The sequence below is a fragment of the Oryza glaberrima genome, chromosome 9, assembly GCF_000147395.1.
Source record: "Oryza glaberrima chromosome 9, OglaRS2, whole genome shotgun sequence".
Lineage (NCBI taxonomy): Eukaryota > Viridiplantae > Streptophyta > Magnoliopsida > Poales > Poaceae > Oryza > Oryza glaberrima.
The window spans coordinates 16,705,458-16,726,222 of NC_068334.1; the positions used below are offsets into that span (position 1 = coordinate 16,705,458).

Below are 20,765 nucleotides of genomic sequence, written 5' to 3' on the forward strand. Positions count from 1 at the left end.
GAAACTGAACTGATCGCCGGATACGCCCAGGCCCAGCAACTGCAGGTGCTGTAGTGTCAGGGATAAGAAGTGGTGCTCTGCTTCTGCACTGATCATGACACTCACCTCTGCTTCTTTTCCTATTGAAAGTGTATGCGTCAATTATCTTGTTCATGGTAGTTGATTTTATCGGTTAATACCGATACAATTAGGAAGAAAATAATTTTATTGGTTTTCCTGCCCTAACAAAAAAAAAACAAGTAAAACATGAGAGATAAAAACCGTCGTCGTGGTCAGTGGCAACTACCTATATTCTAATCGGGATTAGCCCCCCGAGTCCCACCAGTAAAAATAAAAGGAGAGTAGCAGTTGAGAAGAAGTAAAGACTACTTCCAACGCTAAATCCTAAAATCTAATAGAGCCCGATTGATCTATCATACTGTGAGGGATTCGTAGTGCTGTCTTTTATTCAATTCTTGTGCAGGAGAAACATCAAGAAAGAAGCTGGTGTTCCTGCAGCGGTGTTGCATCCTTTACCCGATGTCCAGTACACCGCGTAATCTAAGAAAATGAGAACAGAAAAGGAGGAACAGATATAACACTTATGGCTTCAATTCATCCAGTCAGTAATCATCCCAATTTTGTATTTAGAATTGGTAATCATGTGTTAAGCTAAGCAATTAGATCCCGAGAATAAATAATTCCAACAGGTCACAATATAGGCTTGCATGTAGTCCAGATGTCCACATTCACTAGAGTACACAGTACACAAAATGGTAGATTGGTCATGGACATGCATGACCAGATTAATAAGAACAAAAAGTGAGTACAAGAACAAACATTGCACCGTACTCAGTCATTACAGATACAGTGAAGTAGCTTGTTTTCGCCGACCAACAAAAACAGCCTCGATCACATACAGTACACAAATAGTGCAATGTGCACACAGTCTGCTATTTTGCTCCACGAGCAGTTGAACTGCTGCAGATGCAGCTCACTTTATGGCCTATAAAAACTAATAAATCCTTGGCCACTGGCACAACAAAAGCAAAGTAAGCAATATATACACACGGATTCATGAGGCTTCTTCAGCTTCCAAAGCCGCTTTCTTCTTGGCCTTGGCGTCGGCGTACTCGCCGTAGGAGTAGGAGGCGAGGCCCCAGAGCGAGAGCACGAGCGCCACGCCCTTCTCGCTGCTGAACTTCTCGTGGAGGAAGATGACGCCCAGCACCTCCGTGATCGGGATGAACACGGCGATGATGATCCCGGCGAGCAGCGTGTGCACGCAGAAGATGACGCCGACGGCGCCCACGAAGAAGAACTCCCACAGGACGGCGTTGAACACCAGCACCACGTAGTACCGCGCTTCACCCAGCTCGTACTGCTTCGCCTCCCTCGGGATCGCCTGCGTACGTACGTGTTCAGTTTCAGGGGTGATCGATCGTTAGTAGGCAACACAACTCTGAAAGGGCCAAATCAATATGGTAGTACGTATACTTGTCACGATCTGAATATCTGATGCATGTTCACGCACATAAAAGCTTATATTTCGTTACGTGTATCTATGGCCTTATTTGGATCCTCCGAGCTATTAAATAGCCCTCCGAAATCTTGCTATTTAGAAGTATTAAACGTAGATTACCGACAAAACCGATTCTATAACCCCTAGGCTATTTTGCGAGACGAATCTAATGATGTATATTAATCTATGATTAGCGGCTGATTACTGTAGCATCACTGTAGCAAATCATGGATTAACATACCTCGTTAGATTCGTCTCGCGCAATAGCCTAGGGGTTATGGAATGAGTTTTGTCAGTAATTTACGTTTAATACTTCTAAATAGTAAGATTCCGGAGGGCTATTTAATAGCCCTCCGGATCCAAACAGAGCCTATATATGATGGATAAAGAGACATGAGATGTGACTTGTGAGTAATACCTACCAATATCTACAGAAAACATACTGCAAGATTTGTCCTATGGTGACACTCGTGCTTCTATCTATTGTGCCACAGATGCACTGCTCCTGCATGCCTAAACTGCAAAGTGGTTATTCCACATTGTTTTCGCCTAGCAGTTTGTTTACTAATGATCAAATCTTCTAGTAGCAACTTGCAATGTGTCCCTGGTGCTGGCTGCTGACCCATGCTTTGCACTGTAGGGAGGGTATGGGAAAGGTATGTGTGTTGATTTCTGATTAGTGGTGGGGGCATGACATATGCCTACCAGTATTGTGCGCTCCAGAAACAATGGGATCAAATCGAAAGTAAGCAATCTAGCAGCCCTTTTTTCCTGGCAATCTAACACTCCGGAGATCGTGCACTGGAGGCTGGAGCAGTGCTGCCCACTCTGTCCTTTTTTCCCCCGAAAACCCAGGATTCCACTTGCAAGATAAAGGCCATTCCCATGATGTGCCCTTTTGAATTCTTTTTTTTTTTTTGACATAAGGTCCTTTTGAAAATTGTACCTTGAGGATGATGGCATCCAGATAATAAAAAAGGCAGCAACAATTACAGTCTGCACACAGTTACGTACCACCCCGTACTATGTTAGTACCTTTAATATCTCAATTGATCGACAGAGCTCGTGTCTTTGCTTTTGAAAAAAGAGATCACCACCACATGCGAAATTAATTCACTTCTCCTAACGTGCTTCTCTTACCATGTGTTTAATTTGGAGATAAGGTTGAATAGGTTAGATATAACACCCATTCCTATTTTTGATTATATGGTCCCGTATGTATGAGGGATGGAATAATCCTATTTTAGAAATGAGAGGATATGACCCGCATATCGATAAGAGATGAAGTGGGCTGGGTTAGTCTGCCAACTTTTATGGTATGAAGCAGACCTAACTTTAGATGGAATAATTTTCTTCGAGGAATCATTCTATTTCACATGTCCTTAAATTAAATATTCTGAAACTCACCTCAACTTACTCATATAGTTCCTTCAACCAAATACATCCTTAAAGGTTTGGGAATTTTACTCTATAGGGGTCTAATTTTTTTTCTTGACTTATCTGAACAATGTACACTGAATCCTGAAGCCTTATCAAACCTTGCATGACGTGACATGATTTTCACGAAACAAGGTGATTGTTAGACCAGACAGAGCACCCATCCAACTCACACTAGAGGAAGAAAGTTAAGTGGCCGTGCAACACTTGGAATCATCAAAGTTAAAGGCTAATGGCCGGATTGAAAGCAATAGATAATGTTTTAAACAATGGACATCGTCGTTTTGTCACTGGCTGAAGCAATATCTACTCCAATAATTGATTCCTTCGGATCACAATGGACAGGCATGCGCGTGTCCTTCTGAGGTTGTCCACACAAAATAATTAATTAGCTGAGAAATTTAAGCGCGTGACTGCTTCGACTTGGCACTTTGTCATATTCTTTTCGGTTACTTTATCAGATTACTACTAAGGATTATTTGCTCCACATCTGTACAAAATATATGTATTTTTAAAAATCTTTCTTCTATTGTATTGTTTATCACTTACTCCCTCCGTCCTATAATATATATAGTAATATAGTACCGGATGAGACATTTCATACTAAAACAAATCTGGACAGCCTACTATGAAATGTTTCATCTGGTACTAGTTTGCTATATTATAGGACGAAGGGAGTATTATTTTAAACTATCTATTTATTTTATTTAACACTATAGTCAAGTGAATGATCTATGGCAATGATTGAATCAATAATCTGTCTTTTAACTCTTAAATAGAGCCGTGCCACGGGCACATAGTACTATGCTACTAGTACTACCATTATGTCACGAGCTCAATATTCTCTGTATTATCCCTTTCGATTGTCAGTGTTGGCAGTTACTGTCACGTTGAATGAGACACGGCATCAAGGCCATTTCGGGATTGATTGCCGTGATGGCTACTCTGTTTTTTTTTTTATCAGATTGAAAATTAGGGGCTTGTATCGTTGCCGTCATTGACCAGATTACACGCATATTATTATTCGCCACTGGCGTTTTCATGCATGCATGGGATCTAGGGATTTGTACAACCCGTGCACTCTCCGGACAGTACAACTGTGTACAAGCATATAATTCTAATATCATGCTAGCACTATTTTTTTTAAAAAAAAAGTTAGCACTACTTTTTAATCTCATATCTATCTCAGAAAAATTTATCAACTTAATATAATTAACTGGGTCCTATAAAAACTTTCATTATCTAAACAAATCTATTTTTACTATTAATTAATCCATGCGTAATCAATCCAAAAATCACCCCAAAAAAATTGCCCCGTTTGCGAGCAAGAACAGGAATTAGGTTGACATCTCTTCGCTGAATGTGTTTTCTCAAGGTGCATCTATTTTGATTATTGGGCTACGACTATTAATTTGTGGCATATGATTTTAAAAGTATGATTTTTTTAAAAAATATATATTTGTATTGTTTAGGCTACTTATTCTAAGCTGTATAAGTTGCATGTTTGGTTTATAATATATCACATTTAATTTATCCAAATTAATCATCCACAATCCATTAGTCTTCATCTACATTATTTCTAGAGATCGAGGAGGTCTAGAATTTGGTGTGTGCTAACTTAGCTCCTTGTTTCTCTGTGGGCTGTGGCCATCGATAAGGATCTCTAAACCTAATGGTACATGATGCACAACAAGCCATCGAAATCAAATAAAAAGATGTTTGATTCGAGAGTCATTGTATTTTTATGGCTGATATGGAAAGAGAGAAGTACAAGAAAGTTCTAGTATCAAATAATGTGTAAGTAGTTGTCTCGTTGTTATAGCAGGAGTATAGATGCTTTCAAGGTGTGGTAGTCATTTACCTAGCTCATATTCGAGAACTACAGCATAGCGCAGTAGGTGGGTCTACGGCGGTGTGTCCGAAGGCCTGTGTTCGAATTCCAGCGAACACACTCACCACCTTCTTGATATATATCCAATATTTTTTTCAACTAACTCATCTCCTTATATGTATTATTGTATTTTTACTCCTCTGCTTGTGAAAATAGTTTGGCTAGTATTGTTTCATCGTCTTGGCATTTTTTTTAAAAAAGTAGGACCCATTACGCTGATGCACAAGAACTAATAGTTTAAAAGCATAAGTCGTCTACTTAACAATCATTGAAAAAATATATTAATATATATCCAACATTTTTTCAACTAACTCATCTCCTTATATGTATTATTGTATTTTTACTCCTCTGCTTCTGAAAATAGTTTGGCTAGTATTGTTTCATTGGCTTGGCATTTTTTTCGTTTAAGAAAGTAGGACCCATTACGCTGATGCACAAAAACTAATACTCCCTCCATTCTATAATATAAGGCACAATCACTTTTCTTGGATGTTCCATAATATAAGGCATGCATGTAAGCATGCAATTAACTATGACATCTTCTCTATTAAATTACTACTTTTTTAAATCCTCAACTCTCATGTTATTTAATCATATTGGATGCATACATTACATTTATCGTGATGATCCAAACTACAAGATAATAATAATTATTTCTTGATCATTGGGTTAATGGTGGTTGTGCCTTATATTTTGGAATGGAGGGAGTAGTTTAAAAGCAGAAGTCGTCTATTTTACAATCATTGAAAAGGTACTAATTAGTGCCACTAATTATAACATTCAAGACCTCCAGTATGGCTAGAATCTATTGCAACTCTAGTCAATTAATATACAGATCTCTGCAATAGAATGTACTCCGTATTAATTGTCTTAGAATCTATGCGATTCTCTGGCGCCCATAAATCAAATGGTCATCATTTTGGGAGACCCTATGTCTTGTTTTAATTCTAGCAACAAAACTCAATAGGGAATTGAAATGGCCGTGTGCCTTATGGTAAAGGTTGAAGATTTAAACCATTTCTATTGTCTAAAAAACTATATGTGAAAATTGAAATGCTAGAGACATTATGTTTTGTTAGGTAAACAATTCCATGTTAACAGAAGTACGTAATAAGAGAGATCTATATACAGGGATAAAGTTCTATAATACAATCATGATAGACCGGGACAATATTGATATATGCAACAAATCAATCATTATGAATGGGTGGGAGCTGCATGACTAGAAGACATTACGACTAAGCTATGAAATAAATCATATCATAATATTTCTGATTTTATCTTAAGTCAAACTATTCAAAATTTTACCAATTTTATAGGAAAAAAACAAAAATATTTATGATATCAAATATATGGTTAGATACATTATAAAATATATTTTTACCGTTCACAATAACTATTATTAACAATCTTAAAATAGTTTGGCATAGAACAAAACTACAAATACTTACATTTAAGACAGAGAAAATGTTTTTTTAAACATAATTAGGATATCAGCTTTTTTAAAACATAATTAGGATATCAGCTTTTTTTAAAACTACAAATGTTTTTTTAAAACATAATTAGAATGCAAATAGCCGATAGAGAAGTTATTGCGAGCTTAGAAAGCACAAGTTTATTAAAGTACAAAAAGGCAGATAATTACTAGATAGTTCAGCAATCATTGAAAGAAAGCCACACAATTTCGTAATTAAAAAACAGCGGATGCAAACCAAAAGAGGAGAAGTTTTCAACTTTTCACAGAGTAAGTTGCAGGCCGTCGCTTTTAAACCATGCATATAAGTTGCATTATGATCTGACTTTTGCTACTGTACTTGCATTGTTGTTGTTTTCAATTTGTCGGAACTTGGATCTAGTAATTAAGCAAGAGGTGCATATAGGGGGACACGCGGTCACCTGGAAGTCCTTGTTGGCGATCACACCGACGGTACAGAACGCGGTGGCGAAGAAGCCCATGACCAGTTGCATCTCCATCACCAGCGCGTACGTGACGGCGCGGCCGCCGCCCGCGGCGTGCTTGTACGCGAGCTCGACGAGCGGCAGGATGAGCCCGTACAGCGCGGCGGCGCCGAGGGTGAGGAAGAAGCCCATCCAGTACTTCCCGGTGGTCACCCCGGCGGGTCGGTCCTTGGACGCGTGGAGGCCCAGCACGACGGCGCCGATAGTGAGCAGCGCCACGGCGTTCAGCGTCGCCGCGGTGAGCCGCTGCCGCACGATGAGGCACGCGAAGAAGACGGTGAACGCGAGCTGCGTGGAGATGAGGATGGCGGAGGTGGACACCGGCAGGTAGGCGAGGCCGTAGGCGTAGACGAAGTCGTCGGCGCCGGTGAGGACGCCGAGCACCGCGCCCGCCAGCAGCACGCGCCGCGGCGTGAGGAACAGCGGCGCGCCGCGGTCGCGCGCGCGGCGGCTGTGGTAGGACGCCGACACGGGCACCAGCAGCAGCGGCCACCCGGCGGTCTCGAGCCAGGCCGAGAGCCACTTCCTGTGGCCGCCTTTGCTGAAGTAGAGCCGGCTAAGGATCGGCCCGCCCGTGGTGCCCACCACCAGCATCCCGCAGTTGAGCGCCACGAGGAGCCATCGCGCCGCCCTGCCGCGCCCCGGCGCCGCCGCCTGCTCGTGGACCACGTCCTTGGTCGCCTCCACGTCCATGCCCACGCGTGCAGGGCTAGCCGCGCTACCTACGCCGTGCGCGTGTTGCGTGAGGATCACAGCTCGAGGGCGCGCGGGGCAGGCTAGCTTGCTGCCGTCTGCCTAGCTAGGACTCCAGCTTTGGAGGGTAGCACAACTGCAGAAGTGGGTAGCTTTGGATACAACGACGGTGACGACGCTGGCTACGGATATATACAGTCGATCTACATATGGTGCGGGCGCGCGCGCACGTCGCTATTGCGATGGATGGTGATAAAAGGTTCGTTGTTTAGAGCATGGTAAGCTAGTGATGTACTCACTTCGTTTTATTCGTTTTATATTATATAAGATGCTCTAACTTTTTTCCAAATGAATTCTTGTAAGCTTGATCGGATTATTAAAATATTCTTCAATATCTACACCACTAAATTAGTTTTGTTAAATATAACATTCAAAACAAATTGCATATTAGACGAGAACAAAAACAAAGTCCAGACATCTCTAACACACCCAGCTAGCCACGACAAAAACAACAGGGAACCCCACCCCTGAACACTTGGACATGACCATCAAAGTTAAACGTACGGCTAATGGCCGGATTGAAAGCAATAGATGATCTTTTAAACAATGGCCATCGTCGTTGTGTCACTGGTTGAGGCAATATATTCCATCGGATCACAATGGACGGGCACGCGCGGGTCCTTCTCAGGCTGTCAACACAGTATTAACTGAGGAACATAAACGCATGGCATGACTACTAGATTGTTTGTTTCACTTTGTCAAATTTTGATATCTAAGCTGTGGTATTTGCCATGATTTATGTGGCTAAGAAATCTTTGGCCACAAGTTAAGCAAGTTTTGACTACTTGATATATATATCGCCACGGGCACGTAGTATAATACTGGCATGAGCTTTATGATTTGCCTTATCCCTTTCAATTGTCAGTGTGTTTGGCAATCGCTGTCATGTTGAATGAGGCAGCATCATCAAAGGCCATTTCAGGATTGATCGATGGGTAGCTACTCTGTTTTTTGTCAGATAATCTGGGGTTCGTATTGTTGCCATCATATCATTGACCATATTACAGGCGCATATTCACCTCTGGCGTTGTCGAGCATGATCAAGGAGAGGAACAATCCGTGCACTCTCCAGACAGTCCAAGCATATAATTTTATCGTGCTAGCACTATCAACTTTGTTAATCTTTATTTCATAGGTTGTGTTTAGAAGTTGAAATTTATTTTTATTGGCATGTCTAGACATTTTATTCGGGAGTCATCTTAGCGTCATGGCTACTTCCTCCATCCAAAAAAGTGGACATTCTACCGATCCATCTGTGTCCCATAAGTAATAAGGAAGGAGAGGAACGAAAGAAAGCAGACGCTTTCAGGAGACCATAGTCATCTATACCTATTTAATTATTTGAGCTATGAGCTAGCGGTGGGGACAAGAGAAACATTGTTACTCCTACATGACAAATAGATAAATGCAAGAATCTTATATTAATTGGTTAGAATCTATATGAATTTTTAGCAATAAATCAACTGACTTGTCATTTTGGGGAGTTTCGGGTTTGTCGATTGCTACCCTATGTCTCCATTAAAATCCTAGGAGTATTACGTGAAACATGTGGTCACTAGCTTCTTGTATTAAAAGAAGAGTCCACATCAATTATAATTTATTAATTACTAAGTTTGGTTTTTGAGTTAAATTAATAAAACATAGTAAAATTAAGATTCGAGACGGGTACACTATTTTCAATTGCATAATTTATTTAACACGGACTCTCAACACGATCTACGTTCATGATAATACGATCCATCAGATTAACGATCATGCATTAGTGATCAACATACAGAGGAGCTATTAAGAAGTACTCCTTCCATTTACAAATAATAATCATATTTTTTTAAGTTATTCAGAAATGATGAGCATATTTGGTATTCCTTGCATGTGACTTTTTGTTTTTTAAGTATAATTTTCACGAATTTAATATTAAACACATGTTGTTAAACTACACGAGTTTATATAATTAATGATTAAATTAGACATGTTTAACTTAGTAAAAGAATAATTTAAAACTGACCTTTTTGAAGCTCAATTTTTTAAGTTGGATTAAAACAGATCTTGTGGAGTTTCAATATAAGTTGCATTAAGGTTTTGCATTTACAAACGTCCTTGTTCTCAATTTGTTGGAACTTGGATCTAAGCAAGAGATGCAGGAGTTAATGAGTTACTCTCTCTATTTTATATTATAAGTCGTTTTAACTCTTTACGGATTAAGTTTATAGAAAAAATATAATAATACTTTTAACAAAACAAACAAATCGTTAAAGTATATTATCCAATGTTTAATTTAACGAAAATAATTTAATGTCGAAGATGTTGTTTTTTTATAATATCAATCAAATCTAAAGAAGTTTCACTAATACTAATATGAAAGAGAGGGAGCATTATTAATCACCTGGAAGTCCTTGTTGACGACCATGCCGACGGTGCAGAACGCGGTAGCGAAGAAGCCCATGACGAGCTGCATCTCCATCACCAGCGCGTACGTGACGGCGCGGCCGCGGGCCGCGACGTTCTTGTAGGCGAGCTCAACGAGCGGCAGGATGAGCCCGTACAGCGCGGCGGCGCCGATGATAAGGAAGAAGCCCATCCAGTACTTCCCATTGGTCACCCCAGCGGGGCGGTCCTTGGACACGTGCAGGCCCAGAACGACGGCGCCGATCGTGAGCAGCGCCACGGCGTTCAGCGTCGCCGCGGTGAGCCGCTGCCGCACGATGAGGCACGCGAAGAAGACGGTGAACGCGAGGTGCGTGGAGGTGAGGATGGCGGATGTGGACACCGGCAGGTAGTCCAAGCCGTAGGCGTATATAAAGTCGTCGGCGCCGGTGAGGACGCCGAGCCCCACGCACGCCAGCAGCACGCGCCGCGGCGTGAGGAACAGCGGCGCGCCGCGGTCGCGCGCGCGGCGGCCGAGGTAGGACGCCGACACGGGCACCAGCAGCAGCGGCCACCCGGCGGTCTCGAGCCACGCCGAGAGCCACTGCCTGTGGCCGCCCTTGCTGAAGTAGAGCCGGCTAATGAGCGGCCCGCCCGTGGTGCCGACCATCAGCATCCCGCAGTTGAGCGCCACGAGGAGCCACCGCGCCGCCCTGCCACGCCCCGGCGCCGCCTGCTCGTGGACCACGTCCTTGCAGGTCGCCTCCACGTCCATGTCCACGCGTGCAAGCTAGCCGCGGTACCTATGCCGCGCGCGTGTTGCGTGCGGATCACAGCTCGAGCGCAGGGCAGGCTTGCTGCCGTCTGCCTAGCTAGGACTCCAGCTTTGGAGGGTAGCAGAAGACAGAAGTGGCCTCAAGTGGGTAGCTAGCTTCCACGGCGCGAGCTTAATTTGGATACAACGACGGTGATGACGCTAGCTACGGATATATACAATCGATCTACATATGGTGCGCACGCTCGCACGCGTCGCGATTACGATGGATGGTGATAAAAGGTTCATTGTTTAGAGCATCGAAAGCTAGTGATGTACTCACTTCGTTTTATTCGTTTTGTATTATAAGATTCTCTCACTTTTTTCCAAATTAATTCTTTTAAGCTTGATCAGATCGGATTACAAAAGCTTGCATGATGTGACATGATTTCACGAAACAAGCTGATTGTTAGACCAACTGAGCATCCATCTGATATTGCCATTCACACGAGAGGAAGAAGTTAAGTGGCCGTGCGACACTTAGGTGGGCAGAAAAAGACCGGCACCGAGACCGCGAAATTCGGTCACTGTTCAATCTCAAGTGTTGAATGACCAAATTTTGTTCGGTTAGTTTGGTTAGCACATTCGGTTAACTTAACATATCGAATAAATTGAATTTTGGTCCTATAGATCAATTAAGGTTTAACAATCTAATTAAATCGAATTTGGACCCAATTTAAGCCTTCAACATGTTTTGATTTGTGACCATAATAGTGAAGAGAGTCGATTTGTGATTTTTATGTGTACATTTTTTTATCTAGGACTTATTAGAGACTTGGCTTGATTATTTTAATTTAGACCTAAAATTTCGGTCATGATCGTGACCAGTGTTACTCAGCGCCTTCGGGGTACTAGATGTGCTTTTATGGCCATCACTTCTTTGCTTGTGCTGATCTTCTCTGGCACACGAAAGGTCCTGCTAAATGTAAGTTCTTCCTCTGGTTTGCATTTCAGCGACGCTGCTGGACGGCCGATCTCCTCTAGAAGCGTGGCATTGATAGTCACTCAGTCTACCTTTGTTGCGCTCAAGAGCTTGAGACGGTGAACCACATCCTCCTCGATCGCGTGTTTGCTTGGCAGGTCTGGCTCCGTGTGTTGTCGCCTCTTGGTTGGGCTACCCTCTCTCCCTCCCGTGGTAGCTGCCTCCAGGATTGGTGGCCTTCGTCTAGGGTATGCTTGCCTGAGCATCTCCGTCCCGGCTTCGAATCTCTGATCGTCCTGGTCTCCTAGCAACTGTGGGAGGAACGGAACTCCAGGGTTTTCGATTCTGCGTTATCTTTGGTCTCGGAGGTCCTACAGTTCATCCTCTCAGAGGGCCATCTTTGGTCGTTAGCTGACATTGCTAATTTTGGGGTTTTATTGGGAGAGTAGTGGGCTCTGCCCCCTTCCCGCTGTTTGGAGTCGTAGTATCCGAGTCTTTTTTCCTTGGTCTTTTGTTTCCCTCATCTTTTGGCATAAGTCGGTCTGGCTTAATGTGTTGTGTAACAAATATTCTTTTCTTCTAATATATTGACTTGCAATTTTTTTGCACGCTCGAGAAAAAGAAACCGAATTTTTCTGCCTTCGTTATTTTTCAAGATCAATCGGTTTCTAATTTTAGATGACCGAAATTTCTAAAAGACCGAAGTCCGAGATCAAATTTTTCGGTCTTATCCAGCGCCCACCCCTAAACACTTTCTTAGACTAAAGATCAGTGACCCGTCTTTTAATCGAAAGCCACAGAGACAGAGTTTACGGTTAGGGACGCCAGCGAACCAGAGGAGAAAAAAACAAAGTCCAGACTTCTCTAACACACCCAGCTAGCCACGACAAAAACAACAGGGAACCCCACCCCTAAATACTTGGACATGACCATCAAAGTTAAACGATTAATGGCCGGATTAAAAGCAATAGATGATCTTTTAAACAATGGCCATCGTCGTTGTGTCGCTGGTTGAGGCAATATCTACTCCAATAATTGATTCCATCGGATCACAATGGACGGGCACGCGCGGGTCCTTCTCAGGCTTGCAACACAGTATTAACTGAGGAACATAAACGCATGGCATGACTAGATTGTTTGTTTCACTTTGTCAAATTTTGATATCTAAGCTGTGGTATATGTCATGATTTATGTGGCTATGAAATCTTTGGCCACAAATTAAGCAAGTTTTGACTACTTGATATACTGGCACGAGCTTCATGATTTGCCTTATCCCTTTCAATTGTCAGTGTGTTGGCAATTGCTGTCATGTTGAATGAGGCAGCATCATCAAAGGCCATTTCAGGATTGATCGATGGGTAGCTACTCTGTGTTTTGTCAGATAATCTGTGGTTTGTATTGTTGCCATCATTGACCAAATTACAGGCGCATATTCACCTCTGGCGTTGTCGTGCATGATCAGTGAGAGGTACAATCCGTGCACTCTCCAGACAGTCTAGTATATAATTTTATGCCAAAATTTACTCTAGGACATCCAAAAAACGTGTATTTAGCTGGTAGATAGCGCAAGAACACGAATTTGCTGTCGGGCAAAAAAAACAGGTAATTAACTGTCGGACACTCACAACCTTATTTTATTATTTTCGGAGGAATCGGAGAGAGGAACACTCATGAAAGACTTGTTTGCTCTTGGTTAAACTTTCTCCTTGATCGACGCTGCAATGGCGGACGTAGGCCGACAAAGCTTTTGGAGTTCATGGTGGACGCGCTCGCGCTTCTCCTCCTTGGATTCATCGGGGGCCTCAGCGGCAACCTGTCTTTGCAACTCCTTGGCCATGCGCTCAAGCACCTCCATCTCCTCGGCCTCCTTGAGCTGCCGCGCCATCGCTTTCCCACTCCCTCTGCACCTTGTCCTCCGATGGCTCCCTAGCCTCCTCACTACCTGCCCCAAAGCAGAGGCTACAAACCTGGCCACATGGCCATGGCCATGGCGGCGGTCACGTCCACGTGCACGTGCACGTGCACGGAGAGGAGACAACATGAGGCCGCACCGGCGCCGAGCGATTGCCAACGAGGCCAGGGGCCTAGTTGCAGAGGCAGAGCTACGGCCCGCGGACGGTGAGGAGAACCACCACCGGTCAAGAACCACCATCTCTTGCCGCCGCTTCGCTCCCTGCCTACTTCTCCCGCCAGTCGCTTCGCCGGTCGCTGTCCCGCCCGATGTCTACCCCTCTGCCGCACTCACTCGCTGAAGAAGAGAAGAGAAGAAAAGAGAAGAGAAGAAAGAGAAGAGAAGAGAAAAGAGAGCTGAAACAGTGTCCAGGGGTATTTTGGTACTTTCAACACTTTATCTCTATTTTCACCGGAAATAATAAAATAATACCTTAGGTGTCTAGCAGCTAATTGCCACATTTTTGCATTGTTCATGAGAAGATACATGTTTTTTTTTGTCTCACAACAAATGTCATAAACTTTCAGCGTCATGTAATAAATTTTGCCTAATTTTATCGTGCGAGCACTATCAACTTTGTTAAGCTTTATTTCATAGGTTGTGTTCAGAAGTTGGAATTAATTTTTACTGGCATGTCACGTTTGATTCGGGAGTCATCTTAGCGTCATGGCTAATATGGAAGGAGAGGAATGAAAGAAAGCAGATGCGTTCTGGACACCATAGTCATGTGCTACCTATTTAATATCCATTTTGTAGCTATTATTAAAGATATTTGTTCCGATCCAACAAAAAGTTCCTCGAGGTATCGGTACCTCACGGTATCAAATCGTTTCCGGTCGTTAGATCTAACAATGTCCATCCTATTCAGCTAGATCCAATGGTCGGAATCGATTTGGTACCGTAAGGTACCAGTACCTCGAGGTACTTTTTACTGGACCGGAGCAAATTTCATTATTGAATATTAAAATTGTAGGAGTATTACGCTAAACACGTGGTCACTAACTGCTTATATTAAAAGAAGAGTCTCACATCAATTATAATTTATTAATTACAAATTTTGGTTTTTAAATTAAATTAATAAAACACAAAATTAAGAGTCCGAGACGGGTATGCTATTTTCATGATAATTGCATGATTTATTTACCACGTACCCTCAACACGATACGTTCATGATAATACAAACCATCAAATTAACGATCGTGCATTAGTGATTAAACAGGGTTAGAAATTCCGGAATATCCGAAACCTCCCCTCCCCCGATATGATATTATTTCGGCTGAAATTTTTATTTTTTTAAATTTGGTAATATTTTGTTCAAATTTGAACAAAATTAGTTCAAAATTTCTGAAATTTTGGTCCAAAATTTCGGTATATTAGTGGCCTTTGATATAATTGGCCAAACCAAAAAATAAACCCTGTTCACAAATAATCATCATATAATTTTGTTTCAATGTTATTCAGAAATGATATGATGAGCATATTTGGTATTCCTTTCATGTGACTTTTTTGTTTTGTTTCTGTGCGGTATTAAATGATAATTTGCACGAATTCAATATTATTCACATGTTGTTAAACTAAACGAGTTTCTATAATTAATGATTAAGACATTTTTTAACTTAGTAAATAAAGTAATTTAAAACTAACCTTGTTGTAGTATTAAGTTGGATTAAAACTGATATTGTGGGGTTTCTATATAAGTTGCATTAAGGTTTGAATTTACAAAGTCCTTGTTCTCAATTTATTGGAACCTGGATCTAAGCAAGAGATGCAAGAGTTAATGAGTTACATCCTCCGTTTTATATTATAAGTTGTTTTAAGTTTTTTCTGATCAAGTTTATAAAAAAAATATATAATATTATTTTCAACGCAAAACAAAAATAATTCAAATATATTCAATGATAAATTTAATGAAAATAATTTGTGTTGTACTCGATATTGCTAATTTTTTTATAAACTTAATAAAATCTAAAGAAGTTTAAGGACTAATATGAAGCGGATGGAACTTAAAAACCTGGAAGTCCTTGTTGACGACCATGCCGACGGTGCAGAACGCGGTGGCGAAGAAGCCCATGACCAGCTGCATCTCCATCACCAGCGCGTACGTGACGGCGCGGCCGCCTCCCGCGGCGTGCTTGTACGCGAGCTCGACGAGCGGCAGGATGAGCCCATACAGCGCAGCGGCGCCGAGGGTGAGGAAGAAGCCCATCCAGTACTTCCCACTGGTCACCCCGGCGGGGCGGTCCTTGGACGCGTGCAGGCCCAGCACGACGGCGCCGATAGTGAGCAGCGCCACGGCGTTCAGCGTCGCCGCGGTGAGCCGCTGCCGCACGATGAGGCACGCGAAGAAGACGGTGAACGCGAGCTGCGTGGAGATGAGGATGGCGGAGGTGGACACCGGCAGGTAGGCGAGGCCGTAGGCGTATATAAAGTCGTCGGCGCCATTGAGGAACCCGAGCCCGACGCCCGCCAGCAGCACGCGCGTCGGCGTGAGAAACAGCGGCGCGCGGCGGTCTCGCGCGCGGCGGCTGAGGTAGGACGCCGCCACGGGCACCAGCAGCAGCGGCCACCCGGCGGTCTGGAGCCACGCCGAGAGCCACTGCCTATGGCCGCCCTTGCTGAAGTAGAGGCGGCTGATGAGCGGCCCGCCCGTGGTGCCCACCACCAGCATCCCACAGTTGAGCGCCACGAGGAGCCATCGCGCCGCCCTGCCACGCCCCGGCACCGCCGCCTGCTCGTGGCCCACGTCCTTGGTCGCCTCCACGTCCATGCCCACGCGCGCGTGTTGCGTGCGGTGCGGATCACAGATTCACAGCCTAGGAGACCAGATTTGGAGGGTAGCTGAAGTGGGTAGCTAGCTTCCACGGCGCGAGCTTTGGATACACTACAACGAGGGTGACGACGCCGGCTACGGGATATATACAGTCGATCGATCTACAGATGGTTGCGCGCGCGCGCGTGTCGCTATTGCGATGGATCGTGATACCATTATTTTGAGGGCTCCATCTGGGTAAGCTAGTGGTGTACTGTATAATTGCATTGCCGACGAAGTGTGTAGCACATGTTGCAAAACAGTAAGTGTCGTGACGGCTGTTAGTCGGACTGTCACCTGCTTAGCAACGGCGGTGTGATGGCCATCAGCACATCATGGGCCTCACAAGGCTAACACCAGGGCCCAACTTGCCCGAACAGCCCATACTGTCGGAATAAGTTCATTACAAGTGCAATCAAATTCGTACCACTTAACAGAAATATCAGATATTTTAATCCCTCAACTTTTAAAATCGGTGTAAAATAATTTCCTCGGTGGTTTTGAATGTGGTTTTCACTGACGTGGCATCGACGTGCCAAATTGACTTAGCCTCCGAGTCTGACGTTGCATTACAATAACAAAAATAATAAAAATAACATGTGGGACCCAAAGATCATTGACCGTTTCCTCTTTACTCCCCGTTTCTCCTCTCTCTCTCCACCTCTATGTATAGATGGCCAAAAGGCCCGAGGCCCGACGGCCCGGCGTTTTGGCCCGGCCCAAGCATGGCATGGCCCGTTAAGGGTCGGGCCCGTGCTAGCCTGGCCCGACCACCGGGCCATGCTTGGGCCTCTCCGCCGGCACGTTGGGCCGGCACGGCACGATGGACCGCATGCCAGGCCCGACACATAAACAATAGGGAGTAAAAATAGACATATTATATGCCACGGTCGAAAGAATAGGAATGTAAAATAGACTTACTTTACCTATATATATGTCAGCCCAAAGAGGAGGGAGAAAAATAGACTTATTTTTACTATATATATGTCACAGCCCAAAGTGGAGGGACGAAAAATAGACTTATTGTCGCTATATTATGTCCAGCCCAAAGAGGAGGGATGAAATCTAGACTTATTTAGAAAAGGCACGATGGGCCACCCGCGCCTTCGGGCCGGCCCGGTACGGCCCGACAGCTGGTGGGCCGTGCCTGGGCGGGAGGCGCAGCCCATGGGCCGGCACGGCCCGGCACGAAGTGCCGATCGGGCCGTGCCGGCCCGATGGCAGGTGGGCCGTGCTTGGCCGTGCCTGGGCCGGCCTTTTGGCCATTTATACCTCTATGTTGTCTCTCTCTCTCTATGGCCGGGACGACGGCGACGACGAGGAGCTAGAGCGGGGGAGGGCGACAGGTGGCTTTGGCACGGTGCTAGGCGCCATCCGCCATGGTATCCTCGCACCCGACCGGCGGCTTCAAACTCAGGTTTGAGCATCCAGCACTGGCATTGTCGGCATCGTCCTAGCTGGCGGCGCTCCTGTCCCGGTGGTGAGTAGAGGATGGCCTCAGTGGAGGATAGAGGTGACCGCGTGCCTCACCGACCTCTTCCTCGTCGCACCCGTAGCTGCCACGCTGAGCTCGACGCTGCCGCCTGCACTCGCGGCGAGATGGACGAAGAGCTCAGTGCTAGCCAGATGGACACATGGCGCGCGTGCAGGATGGGGCGGCGGACCAGCGCGTGGGACGACGAAGCGTGGCGGAGGGTGCGATCCTGTTTCTTTTTTTTTTTTTTCCTTTCTGTTCAGTTCAGTTTTTTTTCCTTTTGGTTTTTAATATATATACGTATACAAACTTTGTATATATGGTTTTTTCTTTTTTTCGATTTTTTTAATACAAACTAGTTTGTATATGTGATGTTTTTTTGGTTTTTTTTCAATTTTTTATATGTACATATATAAATTAATTTTGTATTCGTACATATACCAAGTTTGCATACGTCTATAAACTTTGTATACGTGTATATATTTTTTATACAGAAAAAACGTGTACATAATTAAAATATATACATATCTATAACTAATATAAATATTTGTATTTTTCCGGTCGTCACAATCCGATTGGTCCATCCGCGTGATTTTTTTTCGGTCCGATTTCGTCCGTCGCCCCCAAAAAAATCAACCACATCAACCACAAACATCCAAGAACAACATACACCACATCCAAGAACAACAACAACATACATCACATCCAAGAACAACAACAAGAATAACATACATCACAGAAGTTCACTCCCCTACCGCCGGATCCACCATCGGGCACCACCATCGCGCCGGACGGAGAAGAGAGGCGGCGGAGGAAGCCGCCGTTGCCAGATCCACCCTCAGTAGACGCCACCACCGTCGGATCCACCCGCAACCACCGCGCCGAAGGGAGAAGAAAGGCGGCGGAGGAAGCCGCCGTTGCCGGATCCACCCTCAGCAGATGACGCCGCCGCCGGATCTGCCCGTGGCCACCGCCGCCCGGCAGATCCACCCGCGGGAGGGAGGCGAGAGGGGGCGGAGGGAGCCGCCGCTGCCGGATCTGCCCGTGGCTGCCGCCACCGCCGCCGCCGCCGCCCGGCGGATCCACCCACGGGAGGGAGGCGAGAGGGGGCAGAGGGAGCCGTCGCCGCCGCATCCGCCTACGGCCGCCGCCCGGCGGATCCACCCGCGGGAGGGAGGCGAGAGAGGGCGGAGGGAGCCGCCTCCGCCGCATCCGCCCGCGGCCGCCGCCACCGCCGGCTACCCGCGGCCGCCGCTTGCCGCCACCGCCGGCTACCACGAGGCGAGAGGGAGAGGAGGGGGCGAGGGAGGCGATACGGGGTGGAGGGAGCCGCCGCCGGTGCGGATCCGAGGAAGAGAAGAGCGAGAGGACGGGGCGAAGGGTCGCCGCTGCTGTCCGAGCTGGGGAAGGCCGCCGCCGCCGACGCTCGGGGAGGGCGCCGCCGCCGCCCACTGGAATTTGAGAGAGGGAGAGAGAGAAAGGGGATCGGTTTCGGTGGAAATGGATTGATTAGGGTTAGGTTTTTGCTGTCTGGTATTTATATAGGTCGGGGATCCATCGGGACCATCCATTAGATCGGACAGCCCGGCTTCTCCGGCATTGGGCCATTGCAGATTGGGCCGCACGTTTGGGGCAGGCTAAAATCATTGATTTCTCTCTCTTTCTAATTTTAATTATTTTTCTATTTATAGAAATAGTATTAGTACTATTTTAATTGTTTATGACTGCTTATTAATTTAATTCTAGATAAATTGAGCCAACAATAAATTTGGCTAGATGTTTCTCATAAATTTATTTTCCACCCAACATTGATTATAAATTTGTATACATTTCATTTATGTTCACGTTTCTAAACGCTCAACAATGATGTAATTCAGGAATTATTTCTGTTTATAACTATGTTATTAATTGAGACAACATAAATTACTTATTTATGTTCATCCACGGGTTTCATGTGCATATAGAATTAATCATTCAACAATACTATAATTTTGGTTGATTAGAACTAATCATATATAATTTTGGGTGGGCGGTGCACGGTGGACGCTCATGTCGTCCTGAGGCTGAGCGATACGAGCTAAGCAAGAATTTTTATATCCATCTTGATTATCATTAGCGCAATAAATAATTTATCTATCTTGGAACATTATTATATACTCCCTCTGTTTTTTAATAGATAACGCCGTTGACTTTTTCTCACATGTTTAACTATTCGTCTTATTAAAAAAATTATATAAATGTATAAGATATAAATCACACTTAAAACACTATAAGTGATAAAACAACTCATAACAAAATAAATTATAATTATGTATATTTTTTGAATAACAACATGAATGGTTAAACATGTGGGAAGAAGTTAACAGCGTCATCTATTAAAAAAATAGAGGGAGTACATGTTAACCGTGTATTTTATAGAATTTAACTGTTACTTTACCCGTAGTGAAGCACGAGCATTTTGCTAGTATTTATATACATACGTACAAACTTTATATATAAGTTTGTACGTATGTATATAAAGTATGTGGGAAAGTTTGTACTAACGCCCTTCTAGAACTCGGTAGCGCGCCTAATGTGAGGAGGAACTCGAACTCCACGACAGATCTTGGTGGAGGCGCGGAGCTCCGTCAAGATCGGAGGAGACAGCTGAGGCCGGGGGAATGAGAAGTGAAGTCGGCAACGCAATTTGGTACGGGTGGAGCTTGACCTTGGCACTGTCTCTGACCTCCGGATCTGCTACATTTCCATTGTTGTCGTGTTGCGCAGGCTAATTGATTAAGGGAGAGTTCGGCGTCGTGTCTTATGGCTGAAGGAGCTTGATGTCGCCGTCGAGGCCGCGCCGCCACTGCTTCGTCTCGGGCCACGTTGGCACTCTGCTCCTAGCCTGCCA

General features: G+C 44.6%; 2 protein-coding genes across 4 annotated transcripts; both read right to left on the minus strand.

The window, feature by feature from the left end:
• Positions 1-710: 710 nt before the first annotated feature.
• On the minus strand, positions 711-16,462 carry LOC127784587 (purine permease 3-like). 3 transcript variants are annotated; one of them, XM_052311921.1, is made up of 2 exons: positions 15,604-16,462; positions 711-1,384 (listed from the first exon to the last, which is right to left on the minus strand). In XM_052311921.1, exons 1-2 carry the CDS (start codon positions 16,357-16,359, stop codon positions 1,055-1,057), a joined length of 1,086 nt encoding a protein of 361 aa, XP_052167881.1. In that variant the 5' UTR covers positions 16,360-16,462; the 3' UTR covers positions 711-1,054. The 3 variants fall into 3 exon arrangements, with proteins under 3 accessions (XP_052167881.1, XP_052167880.1, XP_052167879.1); XM_052311920.1 differs by lacking the exon at positions 15,604-16,462 and adding an exon at positions 9,925-15,579; XM_052311919.1 differs by lacking the exon at positions 15,604-16,462 and adding an exon at positions 6,726-9,824.
• Positions 16,463-18,574: 2,112 nt separating this feature from the next.
• LOC127784282 (uncharacterized) lies at positions 18,575-19,087 on the minus strand. Its single transcript, XM_052311481.1, has one exon. It carries the CDS (start codon positions 19,085-19,087, stop codon positions 18,575-18,577), a length of 513 nt encoding a protein of 170 aa, XP_052167441.1.
• Positions 19,088-20,765: the final 1,678 nt, after the last annotated feature.

Coding starts and splice junctions, on each gene's coding strand:
- LOC127784587 (XM_052311921.1), bottom strand. CDS start 16,359: ATGGACGTGGAGGCGACCAAGGACGTGGGCCACGAGCAGGCGGCGGTG. Junction 1,385..15,603: donor TCGTCAACAAGGACTTCCAG/GTTTTTAAGTTC, acceptor GTACGTACGCAG/GCGATCCCGAGGGAGGCGAA.
- LOC127784282 (XM_052311481.1), bottom strand. CDS start 19,087: ATGCGGCGGAGGCGGCTCCCTCCGCCCTCTCTCGCCTCCCTCCCGCGG.